Source organism: Solanum stenotomum, chromosome 4, assembly GCF_019186545.1.
Source record: "Solanum stenotomum isolate F172 chromosome 4, ASM1918654v1, whole genome shotgun sequence".
In the NCBI taxonomy this organism is placed as follows: domain Eukaryota; kingdom Viridiplantae; phylum Streptophyta; class Magnoliopsida; order Solanales; family Solanaceae; genus Solanum; species Solanum stenotomum.
In genome coordinates this window covers 8458975-8476918 of record NC_064285.1, presented here as the reverse complement: position 1 = coordinate 8476918, position 17944 = coordinate 8458975, and the positions used below count along the sequence as shown (strand labels likewise).

Sequence of the window (17944 nt, the reverse complement as noted above, 5' to 3'; positions counted from 1 at the left end):
TAGATTCTTAGAAGAGGTATTATATATATGGAGCACGCATGTCCATTTTCCAGTATAAAAACTACAAATGTATTGATCATCATTTTATCTTCAATTCAGCATCCAAGTTGAGGTATATCTATCTGTGTACTGCTTAGCAGGTAGAAGAAGAGGTAGAACATTTTAAAGCACCTGCATTCCTTGTCAAGTCCTTGACCTTGTGTCCATCTTCCACCGGAAAAGCTTGCTCTGGTGAATAGTTTGGCTTCACCGACTCACGACCTGAACCCGATCCATTGAAACATGCTCCGTTGGCAAATACATCTTCAACTGACTGGAAATTCCCAGCCACTTCACCAACTACATCACTCTCTTTTTTCCATGTGACCTGCACCATCGTATCATATTTTTCATCAATCAATCAACTAGTACAACTCGGTTCTAAACTAGTTGGAGTCAGTTATATGAATCTGTTCGATTCATTCTATTTGGATCTATGTGTTCCTCCATAAGTAAAAAATAAAATATATAAATGGTAATTTTCATGTTAAAAATTTGACCTCTTTCTTTCCATCTTTTGGTGCATAGAAATAATTAGCTTGGCTCTTAATGCTTGGGTTCATGCTTCCCCCTATTGCATAGTTACCCCATCCCTTGTATACATTGTTAACCACATGTGCATATCCATGACGAACCCTGCAAAATTAATTTTATAGGTTACAATTTTGAACCGTGAAATAATTTTGTAACTAAATCAATTATATAAATTTGTGAGGTACCTTGGCATTCTCTGGTTGCAATTAGGACCAAAATAGTTGAATGCAACAGTAACCTTCATGTTTTTGTCTCTAAGGAATCCATCATCATGACCTAATAACATAACCTTATTTTGTGTCCTAAACCAATTGTTGGATATAGTTATATTTGTTGAACCACGAGTCACATCAATCAGACCATCTTCACTTTCATAGAGGGTGTTATGATCAATCCAAATCTTCGAAGAAGTCACCATTCTAATAGCATCCCCATCCACTGCACCCACATTTACAATTTTTTTATCAGGTCCCATGACTATTGAGGCAGTTTGTGCCTTGCAATGGTGGATTCTTAGACCATGAATGATCACATTTGTCACCTAAAAACATGACAATTAATTACATACATATAGTTGTGATCAGAGGTGGATCCTGATTTTTTTTTCAATGACGTTTAGAGTACATGCAACCAGTAAATGTATAAAAAGACAAATATACCCCCAAACTATCGTAAATAGTATGCAGATACCTTCCGTCATATTTTTGGGACATTGATGCCCCTGCTGTCCAAAAACTAGAGCATATATGCCTTTTACTCTAACAGAAGACTAGCTAGGGACATGTGACACATCTTATCCGTTGATCCGATATTTAATAAACGTCGGATCAGTGGATAAGATTATGACACAAGTATGTCCGTTAGTATAAAGGGTATATGCGCTCTAATTTTAAGATGATAGAGGCACCAATGTCCCAAAAGTATGACAAAGGGTATTTGCACATCATTTACGATTTTCCTTTTTTTTTTTATTAGTGTATCTTAACATGTTGTAGCATGCAGACGATGTCAAATATATACATTTTTCACATTACTTACGTACGATCACCTATTTTTATTTTTTAGATGACCTAATAGTGCGAAAATTGTGTTAATGTTACGTACCCTTTGAAGCATTAGACAAGCGCCACCAGCAATGTTAACCTTAACTCCACGGCCATCAATGGTAGTAAAGCTGCTAACTAAAAGGGGTTTTTGGAGTCTAATTTTCATATTTTGTTCGAAAGTTACCCAAATCTTTCCCTTAATATGAGTCATTGCATATCTTAGGGTTCCAGGTTTAGGGTTTAAGGGATCGTCACTTTTATCAGTAACTTTGTATTTTACTACGTCGTCTCCAATATTATTAGTCATCTTTCCAGAATAACCAACAGAACATTTAGCCAATTGTTGTCTTTGACTCCTCCAATTTGGATTTGTTCTCCAACATTTATCAATCACGTTTAATCCATGCACAAAACTTGTACTTGAAGTAATTGTTATAGTTAGCATAGCAAATAACATGAAGTATGAAGGCTTGTGATTAGTTTTCATCATTTTCTTGTGTTTTGGCTCTAAATACTTTTAATTGGAAAGTGAAAGGGAGATTGGAGGTATTTTATAGTACATTTAATTTGTTAGTTAGACACTTGGATGGGGAGGTTTTGCTAAAAATAAAAAAGAAATTGAATGGAAGAGGAATATAGTTTACTATATTTATACATTAGCGTAAATATAGTAGGGTTGCTATATTTACACATTATTATGTTAATATATACACTACTCCTCTTCCACTCAATTTAGTGAATATGTTTGCGCTTCGCATGGTACATTACTTTATCAAAACAAATACGATGAGTTTTCTTAAATTTGCCCGCGGCAACTTCTCATTGTTTTTTTTATCAGTGTAGCTGTTGTTTCACAATTCATTATATATATGCTATATTAACAAAATATTTACCATTTATAGCAATAATTTCTCTTTTCAGTTGAACAATACAATTTTAATACATATTGCAGAGAACAATTTATAAAACACATATAATACAAGTTTTATTGATGAATAATACTTTTATCACATATTTTAGTACACTTCTGATATATTATATCAGTTTTTTTTTTTACCAAACAAGCATAATATATTTTAAAACACTTATAATACATCTGTATTGCATAATTTACTTTTAATACATAATGCAGATTTATCATAGTATTGCTATAAATGGTAATAAATAAAAAATATTACTAAAGTTAATAATTATTTCTTAAAAAGTATTCACCCAAGTAAGAAATATTTCATTTAGCCCAGATCAGTCATCTCAAAGTTTCTCTTAATACTAGACTTAAAATCATCAACTCAAGACTTTGAGGAATCAATATAAATCATATCATCAACGTAGAGAGACAAATCAACAAAGAATCGCCATTACTTTATTTCTTTAAGTACAGAATGGGTTCATGTAAATACATACAATTGCCCAATCAAAGTCAAAGCAATTTTCACTATTTCAAATCGAACAATAAGGGAAAATATTTCTTCAAAATCTATACCTTGTTGTGAATAACATTTCGCCACGAATTGAGTTATGTGTTTTTGATTGCTCCCATCAAGATTGTTCGAAACATTTATTTGAGCCCTATTATATTATTTCCATCAAGTGCATCAACGCACACTCCCATGTAGAATTTTTTTTTCGATTACTTGCATGTTGCATCTCTTATTTATATCATAGCATTCTTCCATTCCGATTGTTCTGTTACCTCTTCATTAAAAATTGGATCTAAACAAGCAAAACAAACTGACAAGAAGTATTTATGTGCATTGTTAGAATATTTGGGATTAATGGTTTCTTTCCCTAGTTGATCTTCTTAGTGGAATCAGATCAATTGAAGACTCATATATAAAGCTATGCAGCTGTTGCGGGTGTAATTGATGAGCTAATAGGTGAAATTACAAGAGAAGAATTGAGTGAGTTTTCGGTAAGGCTGCTTATCGGGTGGATCAGACGGATAATTTCGCTTAACAATTTGACTTATCAGATATCAATTTTTATTTTTACTAATCCTCTTGCCAACCAATAAGATATCGATTGGTTCGATAACAGATTAGCACTTATTGGACGGTTATCGGACGGTGTATCGGCTAACCTCAATCTTTTTTTCTCCATGAACGCACCTTAAAATATGTCTTCTTTTCACTATTTTTAAATGCAGTTAAATTATAAAATTCTTCTATATTACAAAATATATAGATTAATAATAATATAATAGATAATACAACAGAAAAGTAAATAACTTTTCCATTTTTTGGCTTTACGACTTTAGAAATAACAATATATAATTATATTGTTAGTTCCAAAATATTAAATGAGGCAAATATGCCTAAGTTAAAAGTGTAAGTACAACTCTTAACGGGTTAACATTTTATCCGATAAGAAAATTAAATAATCTGCCCCATATCAATAAGCCGTTAATTAAATTTTTTTAATACGTTCACCAACCATTTATTCAATCTCTAGTTTCCGGGAGTAGGATCTGTTGCAAGTTCTGTTGGAATATATACTATTAACCATATGTTAAGATATAATATTTATTATAGAATAAATATTTGCTCAGTTTTAATAGATCATATATTCGTTTATGGTGTCTGTTTACTTATATAGTAGATGATTTAGTATGTAGAGTTTTAGCTTATACACAGTGGATTAAATCATCGGTTCTTATAAATATAAATTTTTTTGTTCACAATCTAGGATGGAAATTGGACATGCCATCAATACGATTGTAGCACAAGATTATATGTAATTTATTGATTATGGGAACGGTATAGTTCCAACTTCTTGTGCTAGTGCATTTTGTATGTATTGAATGAGACTGAGTAGAGATAGTTGTTTTATACTGGCTGACAAAAACATATTCTCTAAACTATTAAATGTACTTATATTCTTAATCCTGATATAACTATTATGATCCGTATATATTAATTATCGTTTTGATTTATTAAAAGATGAGATTCTGAGATGAGTCAATATGTCTGGTAGATTGGATGATAATAATATATATTGGTGAAATAATAAGTTAGCTGATGGAATCCATGTCTCATTATAGAGATTGATTGATCTGCCTTTTTGATAAACTTATAAGTTTTCATCGTGTCAAACCTTGCAAGTGAATTTATGAATCCGACACATGAAATAAGGTAAGTAGTGCTCTAAGGGAAATTAATCATTAAATTAAATTTGTCAGTAATTTAATTTATTGATTTGTATCTGTAATCTTAACATGGGAAATTATGTAAGTGTTTAGTGGGGAATTTCAAAATATAAATAGAGGAGTACAATTACGAATATCTAGTGGAATGATTTGTAATTTATTATGGTAAGAATAATTCAAATTAATTATTTAGAATTATTTCCATAATAGGAAGCCTCAGTAATTAATTTTGTGGTCCCTACAGTGCTCCTATTTAACTAGAACTCAGAATCCTATTTCTAAAGGGAAAAGGGGAGACAAGCGTGTTTTTTCTTATAAAAAGAAAACATGCGTGTATTTTTTCTAGTCGAAGAAAAATTGATTGTTTTTTGTTCTCCTCTTTGGACTGGGAAGAAATCTCTATAAATAGGGATTCTTCTAACCCTAGAAAGATCAAAGGTTTTCTATTTATACTTGCCCACCCAAGTATTGAGAGAGTTCGAATGTGAACTTGGGATCACTGTAGAAGACCATAGCTATTGTCTATCTTGTAGATTCGTTTGAATGTCTGTCTAATTCGCTTGAAGGTATATGTTCACGCTTCAAGAGGTTGGTTATCTATTATTCATGTAAGTAGTAAAATTCTGATATGCTTCCGCTGTGCATATAGTTTTCCAACAAATTCTTCATCAGTAGATGAAATTGAATATTTAATCTCACATTCCCAGAATTAAAGTACCAACTTTCATCCTCATTAAACACAACATTTCTACTTATAATCAATTTTCCACTTATAAGATTATATAGCAGATATACTTTGCATTGAAGACTATATCAAACAAAAATACATTTTCAGATTTTTCATCAAGCTTAAAATGGAGGAAATGACATCAACATTTTTCAATTGTAACTGGAAATGTAAAAGACTCCTACTAAAGTTTTTCAATTGAATTTACAAATGGAAGAAATAACATCGACCTTAACTGATTTTACAGTTCGCTCACCTTCAGGCGAACCTGTTTTGATCTGTGTCCTTCGGGACATGCCCTTTTGATGCAATGGGTTGAAATTATATATGCCCTTTAGGCGCTGGACATATATATATATATATATATATATATATATATATGAAGGGTTTGTTATGATCGAAATAATTAGGTGTAATGCGGAAGCTAGCAAAGTAAACCTCGAAAGACCACGAGTAAGAAGACAAACGAGAAATATACAAAGACACAAAGATTTAACGTGGTTCGGACAATCGACCTACGTCCACAAAGGAGATGAACAATCTACTATATAAACATGAGAGTACAAAATATAGAGAGAAATAACTTCAACCAATTCACTCGGAATACATGGGAGGTTCACACAAGTGATAACGTATCAAGCTTGTGACCCACAAATTCTCCCCCTAACCAAAACTCTCAAAGCCCTTAAGACTACATTGTGAATACTGATTAAGTTAGAAGGAACAAACCTATATTTATAGAGTCCTAAAACCCTTTCCTACAAGAAAAGGACTAGCTACTCCTAAACCTTTTCCTAAAAGGAAAACATATTTATAGTAAGAAATTCAGGGCAAATAAAACCCAACAGGGTTGCATATATACTTGTAATTTATTACGTACGTAGTATTGATTATTGAAATATATCCTTTAATATAATTCAACTTTTAGAAAAAGAACAAATATATTCTCAAGCTATTGTAAATGATATCTAAATACACTATGTTATATTTTTAGGACACTGATATCCTTACAGTCTAAGTTTTGGGGTGTATATATGCTTTGGAGTAATGGAGAGACATGTGTCATGATATTAATGCCTTATCTGAAATTTAGTTAATTTTCATCCCCAATTAAAAAAGCCCACTCAGATAATTAAAAACAAAACAATTATTGAATGCAGGGAGTACAAGATTCCATCACAACTAATCTCTGTTTTACTAATACTTGCACGACTCTTATAACATATATATATTATCAAACGACCCCTAAAAGGGTAAGGACTAATTGATTTTACGAAAAAAGGGTCAATATGCCTTAGAACTATGTGAAGTTGAGCAAAAATGCTCAGTTAATAGTTTGGTCTTAAAATGTCTTTGTCATCAATATTTTTTAAAAATGCTCCTATTATTACTTAATGGGTCAAACATATCCTTTTCCTCAATAAGTATATTATTTTATTTATTTTTCAAATACATTCTTTTCCTAATAACAATTTTTAATTAGAAAATCTTATCCTACGTCAATTTGAAAAAGATTAAGAAATACAAATATTTTCTATTTTGTTAGAATTTTTTTTTATTGTTATCAAAATGAAATTGGTAATGGGTTACTGATCTATATCATTAGCTAAAAGGAACATATCGTTATTCTATTTTAATTGATAAAATAAGATTAAAAAAAAAAAACATATTTTCTACTTATTTTTCAGTGAAAGTGATTTAAAAGAAAAGAAACAAGAATAAGGTTATCTAAAAGTAATTTTTATTAGAAATACAACATGTTTAAAAAGAAAAAAAAATACATTTATTACGAAAAGGACATTTTGACGCATAAAGTAGCATTATGACATTTTTTTAAACTAAATTACAGTAGGGGCATCATTAGACCAAATTATTGACGGCAATGATATTTTTAGATCAAAATATTTACGATAACATTTACATTCAATTTTGCATAGTTCAAAGTTTGTTTTTGACCCTTTATAGTAATAATAGTGATACTTTAGAGATTAGATCTCATAATTTACTCATTTATACGAAAATTGCCATATTCAAGTAATTCCCATTTACTTTGTAGTTATCTAATTTAGTTACTTTATTGAATGTAGAAATGTTAGAGATTAGATCTCATTTACTCATTTATAGAAAAATCATCATATTCAAGTAATTCTCATTTACTTTTAGTTGCAGTTACCATGCATTGAAATAACAAGTTTATTGCATGAGATTATCTACATGAATATCATTTTATATGCTTCCTTACCATGCATTTCACAAATGATACTGCAAAGTAATAGACATGCATACATACATAATATTATGCCGTTGTTTGCTTACCGGGTCATGATTTTCTTGATGTGGGAATAGCTGGGTGCCATCATGACTTAGGAAAATTGGGTCGTAACAACAATCACAAAATCGTAGAGTAGAAACTTTCAATGTTGGTTGTAAAAAAATGTAAAATTTAGAAATACTATTACTTCTTCTCTTACAATTTGCATTGTTTTTTTAGTCTATAAGTAGGGATAGCCAGCAAAGGCTTTTCTCTACATGTTACTATCCCAAAGTGCTCATCAATGTCTAAATCACAAGGCTGAATACCATTTGGAAGCTCCCACTCAAAGCAATGCACCAACTGTGCCACCACAAGGCGGACAACGGTAACTCCCAATTGCGTTCCAGGACAACTTCTTCTCCCAGAGCCAAATGGTACAAGTTGGAAGTCGTGTCCACGAAAATCTATACTGCTCCCAACAAATCTCTCTGGCAAAAACTTCTCAGGTTCAGGCCAAACATTAGGATCCCTCTGAACTGCATAACAATTTATCACTGTTCGCGATCCCTTATGTATTTGGAAACCATCGACTACACAATCTTCCATGGCCTCATGATAAAATAGTGGCCCTACAGGATGCAGCCTCATGCCCTCTTTTACAACCATTTCTAAGTAGTTTAAATTCTCCAGGTCGGATTCTTCTACCATTCTTTCAACACCTACTACTTCTTGTAACTCCTTTTGGAGTTTCTTCATCACTTGAGGGTGCCTAAGAAGTTCTGCGAGTATCCAATCCGTTGATGATGCTGTAGTGTCCATTGCAGCCAGAAGCATGTCCTGTATAAAAAAAGGAAACAGGGGAATTAATTAGTACAAACCGTTTCATTCTCAACGCTTGTGGTATCGATCTTAAGTTTATACTAGTATATATAACAAAATGGGATGAAAGTACATACCAAGAGGATAGCTTTTATGTGAGTACGGTCAAACTGAAATTCTGCTTCTCCAGATTGCACTATGTCCATCATGATGTCTACAAAGTCCTTGGTTTGCTTCCGGTCATGATACTGAACATGTTCATCAATAATTCTCTCAAGAAACTCATCAAACACCCTCGAAAGATCCTTGAGCTTACGAGTGAAACCTTGGAGATCAATAACACCAAGGAAGGGGAAAAAATCTCCAAGATTTGGCATTGCTGCTAAATGCACAGCATCTTGAACAACAGCTTTGAATCCCCTCTTGTCAAAGTCCTCATCCATGTACTTCTTGCCAAACACCATTAAGCAAGTCAAGTTAGCATTCAAGGACGTAATCTTCGCACTAAGATCAACAGCAACGCGATGATGAGCTTCCATTTTAATCGATTCAATTAGAAGTTCAACTTCTTGCTTTCTCATGGATTGAAATGAATGAATCTTGTGATTGCTCAAAAGGTGCACAGTGCACAATTTTCGCATGTTGCGCCATTATGGTCCATACTTTGCAAATGCCAAATTCTTCTGACCATAAGACAAATACTGAGAGGTCTGGTGATGAGGCCTACTAGCAAAGATGTGATCATATCTCCTGAGGACCTTCTCAGCTGCATCAGCAGAGGACACAACGATTGTAGGTACTAGTCCCAATCGCACATACATAAGAGGACCATGTTTCTTGGCTAGTTTTTGTAAATCTTGGTGAGGATTCTTCCCTAACAAATGAAGATGTCCTAAAATGGGAAGCCCTATTGGACCTGGAGGAAACCTTCTTCTCTTCTGAATATTTGTATACACGGCATATACAAATAAAACAACCATTACAGTTGCCCAAATCAAAATCATTGAGTTTGAAGACAAAAAATCAGTCTTAATTCAATCAACTATACACTCTAATGAAGAAAAACTCTACCAATATCCAAATAAATTACTTTTAGAATAAACCCCCTCAAATGCCACTTAGTTATATTTACAAACGTCCTGTATTTTAAACCACACACTTGATACTCTTATCCTAGATTTTTTTATTTTTTTTGGTTTCCCACCCTGTGTCCAGTACTCACATTGGAGCCCGACTATCCAGATTCGCGCTGGAAATATCCTAGAATTAATTAGCAGTGTCAACTTCCATCTTTAATTGCTATATATAGGAATTGCTAGAAGTCAAGGCAACAATGTCAAAGTAGTGTTTAATGTCTGGGCCAGCTTCATTTATTTATTCAACTCATTGTATGGTTGCAATTCCAAACTCATTGTATGGCTACAATTCCAAAAATCCATTGACAAGAATCATGTCACATTGAACAAGATACCAAAACACTCCGTTGATTGAGTGATGAGAGTCTTAGTTATACGATGGGGGTGCAATAATACCTTACAAGAATACAAGGCATGAAGAGACTTTCTGATCGATAATATTTATTGATTAAGAGGTAATAACATTGACACTTTTACTTAGCTTAAACTATCATTCATGTTTACTATACTTTTGCCATCACCCGTTTATCAATACTAGGGGACAAAGATTAAAGGAACACTATTTAATAAGCATATATCGAAAGATGGAAGGACTTCCTGAAGCCAAATAAGAGTGACTCCATTGTAAATGGTCGTTTAGATCGGGTCCATCCCAACTACTCTTCTGTGCACAAAGAAATGGAACTGTTCTTTACAGATAACACAATCATAAAGTAGACTGACCATGACGTTTCAACACAAAAATTCTCTGATGGATTTGTATTAATGGAACATGCCGAGAAATTGCCAAATGGTGGTATATTCGGTAAGTATTTGCATGATTTACTGCTTATTTCCATGCAAAAATACATAGCAAAACTATCATTAATTAACTAATTGGCCTTTTTCCAGACTTGATTTGCTTGTTCGTTACGGTAAATCCCCTCGTTGAAAAAGAATATAGCAAAAGACGAGAAATTGTGGTTACTAATGAACTGTAAGTTGCAATGATGCGTACTCCACCGTCTATAGAGATATGGTGATGTATTCACTAACTGATAATCCAACATGGAGCAGATTACGCAGAATATGACGGTGCATTTTTGGAGAAGTTGAAAGATGATACACCTTTTCTTGGTTGTGTGACGTTAGAGTCTCAATCTATAAAGGTATCATACAGTCTATTGTATGTGTTTATAGGAAATATATTTGTTGTTTCATAACTTTATTATGCTCTTATTACACTAGGGACTTTTGGGATTTATGTGTTGATCAATCCACTCAAACAGCATTAGTACTTCTAATGAAACTTACATTAGTTCTATTCATAGGTTCGAGGGAAGAAGAGATGACATGACCACCACTAGACAACTACAAATATTTAGTAGTTCAAAATAAGTGAATTTTTCAAATTTCAAATATTTTGGATGAAAACTAGCTGTTGGATTTCTGAAATGCAAAATCTTTTATTACCATATATATCTTGAAATAGGGTGAAACTTTGCTTTTAATGTTAAACTACATTAACGGAATGAATAATGTCGTGCATTCCCATAGTAATTAAGCCCTAAGATTAATTCTATTTTACAAGTTCTCGTAATAAGTAGGAAAAGTTCTCAATAGTCCTTTGACAAGCCTTGGAATGAGGAAAAGAAGGACGATCACATAGTACCGGGCTCGAAAACCTATACAAGTGTAGAAGCAAGGAGTGAGTATCAACAATACCGTACCCAACAAGCAACCTAATAAACAAAGCAGCATAACTGGAAAATGAATACTCCTTTCATCCTAACCGAACCTCCTCAACTACAATCTGCACAGAAATCAGCTTATAGTTCTACAATATAAAGTTCAAAAGGCTCAATAATCACAACACAATAGTCACAATTCAACACACATCACGTAAGTCAATATCAATGTCAAGTAGATCATACACCCATAACAAGTGCATCAATCACAATTAACAAGTCACACATAAGCATCAAAATGCATCAAATCACCATAGTCAGTTTCTCGCCGGAACCATTTCTCATTGGCACAATATCACTTGCCGAAACTATTTCCCATCGACTTTATATCAAATCACTAGCCGGAACCATTTCCCATCAGCTTTATATCAAATCACTAGCCGAAACTATTTCCCATCGACTTTATAACACTTGTCAAAAATGATCTCGACATCATAAACACTTGTCGGAAATGACCTCGACATTATAACCCTCACATGTCTCATCATGGTGTTCAACAATCAATGCACACAAGTAATATCACACCACACGGAAGAAGCAACAATTCATGCAATTCAAGTCCACTTTCATGCATTCAAGCAATTTATCAACAAATCAAATAGGGGCTATCTAAGTTGGAAATTTGTGAAATTTTAGCCTTTGGGTTGACTTTGGTCAACATTCGGTGTTTGGATGCTCAGACCAAAATTTTGAGAGTTTCGTTGAATTTGGGGGATGAATTTGACCTATGTGAGGTCTTGGTTGATTTTTCAAAGGTCCCGAGCTTGAGATAGCTTTTTTAGGAATTATGTTCATTTCTAGGGATCCTTCCACGAGTTTTGGGTTAACGAGACCTCAGATTCGTGTTTCGACATCTCTATTGAGTCCAAAACGTCGAGTTTAGTCAATTAGAATATATGATTTGTGTGTACCGGGTTTGGAACGAATCTCGAGGGTCCATTCGGAGACTTAGAGATTTGGTGATTTTGGTTGTTGTTCTGGTGTCCCTCGCGTTCGTAGAACTAGATTGCGTTTACGGAGGGCCTTGACCCATGGTCTCTGCATTTTGGTGACAGCCCCCGCGTTCGCGGAAGGTTGACATGTTGGTCTCCGCATTCGCAGAAGAGTTTCCGCGTTGGTGGATATCAGAGACCTGTTAGTCTGCGTTCGAGGATAGAGTCTACATTTGTGGGGTGCCCCAAGGCATCAAATCCATGAGCATAAAGTATATTTCTAATTATTTATCATAAAAATATCTAAATAAATTAGCAAAAACTAGTAGATCATGATCGCTATTAATACATTTATGCGATTTTCAATAATTTTAATAAATAAAATTTATGGGCCTCACTTTTAAATTAAAAAATAATTATTTAAAATAAAAAAAGTTAAAACAAAAAATCACTATGTAACTATTCTTCTATATAAATAAAAAGTCAATAACATAGAAAGGACAACTTAATTAAGGAGTGAAATTAGAAATCTAGTCGTAAAATGGCGAAATTTCAAATGCTCATAACTTTTGTCTCGAATGTCCGTTTTAGGCATAAAAAAAATTGAGTTTGAGTAATTTTTCGCGTAATTTCTAAAAGTTGACTCATAAATACAAAAATATGTCTTAAAATGGTGGGACAATACGTAATGCTCCCCCAACTCATCAAGAGGTCCTCATAAAGTTTTTTCAGAAAAAAAATTATGGGTGCCACAACCCACAAGGTGCCAAATCCATGGGTAATACACACGAAAAACTAAGAAAGTCGCATATTTCCTAAAAATGGCTCGTAAATACAAAAATATGCCTTAAAAATGGTGGGACTATACGTAATGCTCCCCCAACTCATTACGGAGGTCTTCATAAAAATAATTCAGAAAAAAAATTGGGTTCCCCAAGGCGCCAAATCCATAGGCTAATACACACAAAAAAATAAGAGAGTCGCACAATTCCTAAAAAATGGCTCGTAAATGTAAAATATGTCTTAAAATGGTGGGACTATACGTAATGCTCCCCCAACTCATTACAGAGGTCCTCATAAAGTTTTTTCAAAAAAAATTCCGAAGAAAGATAAACAACTCAAGCAATTCATGTTTACATTAATGCTATCAAAGCATTTCATCAATCAACCAAATAGGTCCACAACATGGCAATTCACAAAGCATTAGGATCAATATGTTGTCTTTTCATTAATCCTCTTTTTATTCGTTAAGATTAATCAAGTGGAACAACGAACCAATCACCTCATTCACATTACTTCCCAACACACACAATGAAGGAAAATACACGATGCTACTAGATTTACTAGGTTTAAAAGATCACTTGTCTTAATTCAATCAAATAGTCAATCTAAGAGTTGAGTTTTCCCTTTCCAAACAACATCCAAAGACACACAATCTATTTCAATAAAGTAATGATAATAAGATTCTGGAAATAACAATATCCATATCATAAACTTTGACAAATGGGTCAATCAACTCAAAAATCCAATTCCAAAAAAATGAGGTATGAATTCGAAAATATTTACTTGAAAAGGTTACTTACGACATTTGGAACTCATTGGTGAAAACCATTTCGAAAAAGGGGTTAAAATCAGTTCACAATCACCGTTTTAGTTTAGACCTCAAGTTCTTGAAAAACCTTTCAATTTGTCAATCAAAATTCCAAGTTTTGATGTTAAAATCTATAAATAATCAAAGGGAAATGAGGTTTTGGGGTCACAAAAGGTTACCCAAATGATTTAGCACAAGAAATCCCTTCAAAATCGCCTTCAAGGGTTTTACAAAGCTCAAAAATGGAAAATAGGGGTTAAACCCTGAATTTGCAGGTCTAAAGCCCTCTCAGATATCGCAAAAGCGAACCTCGGATAAAATCCTCGGCCTTCGCTTTCACGAACTAGCCTTCGCTAACACGAAGGTCGTGATCGTGAACAAGCTTTCGCTTTTGTGAATGTCTATCCACTTGACTTTTCGTGAAAGCAAATCTGCCTTCACTAACGTTACCCTCGTGCAAACGGAGATCATTCGTGATCATGAGGTCAGCAGACACTAGAAAAACAGCCCACTTTCAAATCATCGAATGTACCCTCAGGATTTTCTCGGAACTCCATACACATAAAACATATATGCAAATTGACTAAACTCAATGTTCCAGACTCAATGGAACTGTGAAACACGAATCGAAGATTTCTTGACTCGACATTCGTGAAAGTGACAAAAAAAATTGGCATAATGCCTAAAAAGGTCAAATCAAGCTCGGAACCTCTGAATATTCAATTAAGACCTTATGCCAAAAATCATTCCCGAACCCAACGAAACTCTTGAAATTCTGACCTGAGCATTCGAACCCCGAATGTTGACCAAAGTCAACCCAAAGACTAAGTTTTCATAACTTTCAAAATTAGGACCTCAAATCCTCAATAAGACTTTGAATATGAAATCGAAAACTTTCATAGATAAGTTTCCACATTTCAAAACTGATGGAATCGACAGAATTCCATTTCGACACTCGGACCTCTAAAGGACACTGAAAATCACTTTTTAACAACTTTAACCTTTTAAAATAAAAATTTACAAAATTCTCAACTTTTTACTCAATGTTCGAAGCCAACTTTCAAAACTCAGTTAGAAATGACTCGATATCGATATCGAAAGGGTTAATTTCATGAAAAAATCCAAAAATGACCGACTAGGCCATTACAAAAAGAAATTACAATCAACTCGGCACTTGAGTCTTCCCTTTACGACGAGTCTCCAAATCCACAATATCTAAACAAATGAAGAATCATAATAATAAATCATAAACAACAAACACTCATAAAGCTGATTTTGGAAACCGGGTCCAAATTGACCAAAAAGTAATTTATGAGGGTTGAGGGTTAATCTGAAATTCTTATAGAAAATCATCATACCCAAAGATTTTGAAACTCACAAGTGAAATCGTAACGAAAAATGATTTGAAATCGTGCTCAAAACTATAGTTTACTAAAAACACAAGTTTAAGAGAAAACTCTTCAATACTCGGGTCCGAAACCCCGACTCAAATCTGAAATATTTCTTGAAAAATATCTTACCCATATTTAGGGGAGTTCAAATATGAAATTTCATCGAGAATAGAGTTAAAATTGACCTTGAAATCCTCAATATATCAAACATTAACTTTACTATGAAAACCCTATATTCTCAAGCTTATATATATGATGACAATAGTTGATGAATCAACAAGTTTATGTCAAAATCAGTTTACTCATACCATAAGAATCCTAAATATACATTTTTCATCAAAAACTGAGTCCAAACTAATAAAACCTTAAATTTCCCCCAAGAAATTCACGGATAAGGAATGAAAATCATAAAAATATCATGAGAGAATGCTGAAATGAGGATTGGATACTAACCCCCATATTAAATTGAGAAAATGTCACAAGAATCACTCCATTTCAAGCTCTAGAGTTTCCAATATGCTCAAAATATCAAATGAACACAGTCTGAAATTTTAAATACATGAACAACAGTATTTACACCAGAAACCATCAATTTTAATTTTCACTAAAGGAGTTGTAACTTACTTGTACGATAGTGAAATGATCCAATTCTTTTTTTAAATGTCTTAAATAATGATACGGGCTTGCTCGTTCAATCGAAACTAATTATGTGCTCATTTGCTTAATCAAATATCATTGCTACTCGGTTAATATTTATTTCATATTTCGTGATAAAAGCTCAATCTTGCATTATCAAAATTACACCAAACTTTACAAATCAGTCCTATAATTCATGCTCAAACTTTCAGAAGTTTTGGAATAATTTTTTTTATCTTTAAAACAAGTAATGAACCTTTTAGTTAGCATAAATTGTTGAAACAACGCCAAAGCACCCAAAACTCATCCGGAACCTTTCGAACACAAACCAAATATGCTACTAGCTTGAAGATGATATTTCGGACTCAATGAAATCATAAAAACACCCAAACAAGGTCACCTCAACCTGATGTTGACTAAAGTCAACTTTAACTTAAGAATCACCAAATTACCAAATAAGACATGATACTAATCCAAAAGCTTCAGGAACTGAACCAATCCTTTAACTACACAAAATATCACCATTTGGAGCTAATGAAGGGATCAAAACTTGAAAGTGAAATTTCTAACCTCAAACATTGACTAAATCAAACTTTAACCTTAACTTTTCCGCATCCTGTCTAATAGGTCAAAATCAAACCAAAAACCTTGGGACCCAAACCAAAAGTACATCTTGATCAAAATCACATTTCGGAGCTAATGGAACTGTCAAATTCTATTTTGAGCTTGTTATCACCAAATGTTCACTTTGGTCAACTATCTTATGCTTTCAACTTTCAAAACACAAAAATTCTTCCAAAACACATCAAAATATCTCAGGCCCTGAGCCAATAGTCCTACTAACCTAAAAATCACGTTCCAGAGCTGATGAAACTGACATAATTCTATTCCGAGACTCAAAACTTTCAAAAATTTCAACTTTACGATTCAATTTCAAATTTAACCTCAAAAATTGATCAAACACGATTCGAGGTAACTATCAGGAGTTGTAAAATGGTTATTTTCTGAAAAATTCCAAAAATAACCTTCAGGGTCATTACAATATATGACCTAGAAATTGTTTTAGATTGGATCACTGATAAAAATATGTGATGTCTGTAATATGTATTAAAATGTAGTGTACTTGTATTATGTACTTGAATTTTAAATATTCTAATACTATTTAAATTAATTTATGTTATCAGAAATGTATAATATATTTTCTGTAATAGCAACTATCAAATTTATAACAATATATAATATTGAATTCAAATTATATTACAACTGTCGTTTATGTATAATATGGTTTTGATACAACTCTGATGTAGTCTTTAAATATTCATACCTTCAATTTTTTAAATATGCATATCTTCAAATATTCATATACAACCAATCTTTAAATATGCATATCTTCAAATTGGTTAGAAATTTCAATCTAATTCCAGAAAAAAGGTTTGAGGTTTGCCTTCTGAACCGATGAATTCACAAAAAAAAAATCATCTACATCTAGCAGCGAACAACTCAAAAGAAAAAACTCATGAAGCTTCGACTATTAGAAATATCAATCTAATTTTTAAAAAGATTAGAGTTTCATTTCATACATCGATGAATTTACCAAAATGTATGTGGGTCTGAATTTTTAAGAATCCTAATTGAAGTGTGCAGTGAGTTACACAAAAATTGAAGAGAAACATATATGTTAAAACTAATGAACGATTAACATATTAGATCAACATCAGCATATTTGAGTATACATTACAAATGAAATAGAACTTAGATAATTGTTCAATAAAACCAGAAGATAAACAAATGCAGGAATGCATTTGAATTGACATCACATTTCAACTATGCATAGTATATATATTCTGCTTTTTGCTAAATAAATGAAAAGAAACGACATAAAAAGTAGGGGAAGCTCAAATACATCATCAAACTTTGAGAAAAAGACTCATTTATGACATTTGTTAATAGTTGAGCTCAACCATTTC

General features: G+C 32.9%; 2 protein-coding genes and 1 pseudogene across 2 annotated transcripts in view; 1 reads left to right on the top strand and 2 right to left on the bottom strand.

Annotated features, from left to right (window-relative positions):
• Window positions 1-17944, top strand: part of LOC125862484 (beta-galactosidase) — a 299954-nt gene that overhangs the window by 149430 nt on the left and 132580 nt on the right. The window lies entirely within an intron of this gene.
• On the bottom strand, window positions 134-1941 carry LOC125862494 (pectate lyase 1). The gene is made up of 4 exons (XM_049542583.1): window positions 1678-1941; window positions 759-1114; window positions 540-675; window positions 134-367 (listed from the first exon to the last, which is right to left on the bottom strand). The coding sequence occupies exons 1-4, from the start codon at window positions 1924-1926 to the stop codon at window positions 134-136; spliced, it is 975 nt and encodes a 324-aa protein (XP_049398540.1). The 5' UTR covers window positions 1927-1941.
• LOC125862489 (cytochrome P450 71AU50-like) lies at window positions 7905-9633 on the bottom strand (annotated as a pseudogene).

Bases quoted from the DNA above. Each gene is read 5' to 3' on its own strand.
- LOC125862494 (XM_049542583.1), bottom strand. From the start codon at position 1,926: ATGACTAATAATATTGGAGACGACGTAGTAAAATACAAAGTTACTGAT. The intron at 1,115-1,677 runs GTACGTAACATT...TCATGTTTTTAG, and splicing joins CTTGTCTAATGCTTCAAAGG to GTGACAAATGTGATCATTCA. The intron at 368-539 runs GTCAAATTTTTA...ACGATGGTGCAG, and splicing joins CAAAAGATGGAAAGAAAGAG to GTCACATGGAAAAAAGAGAG.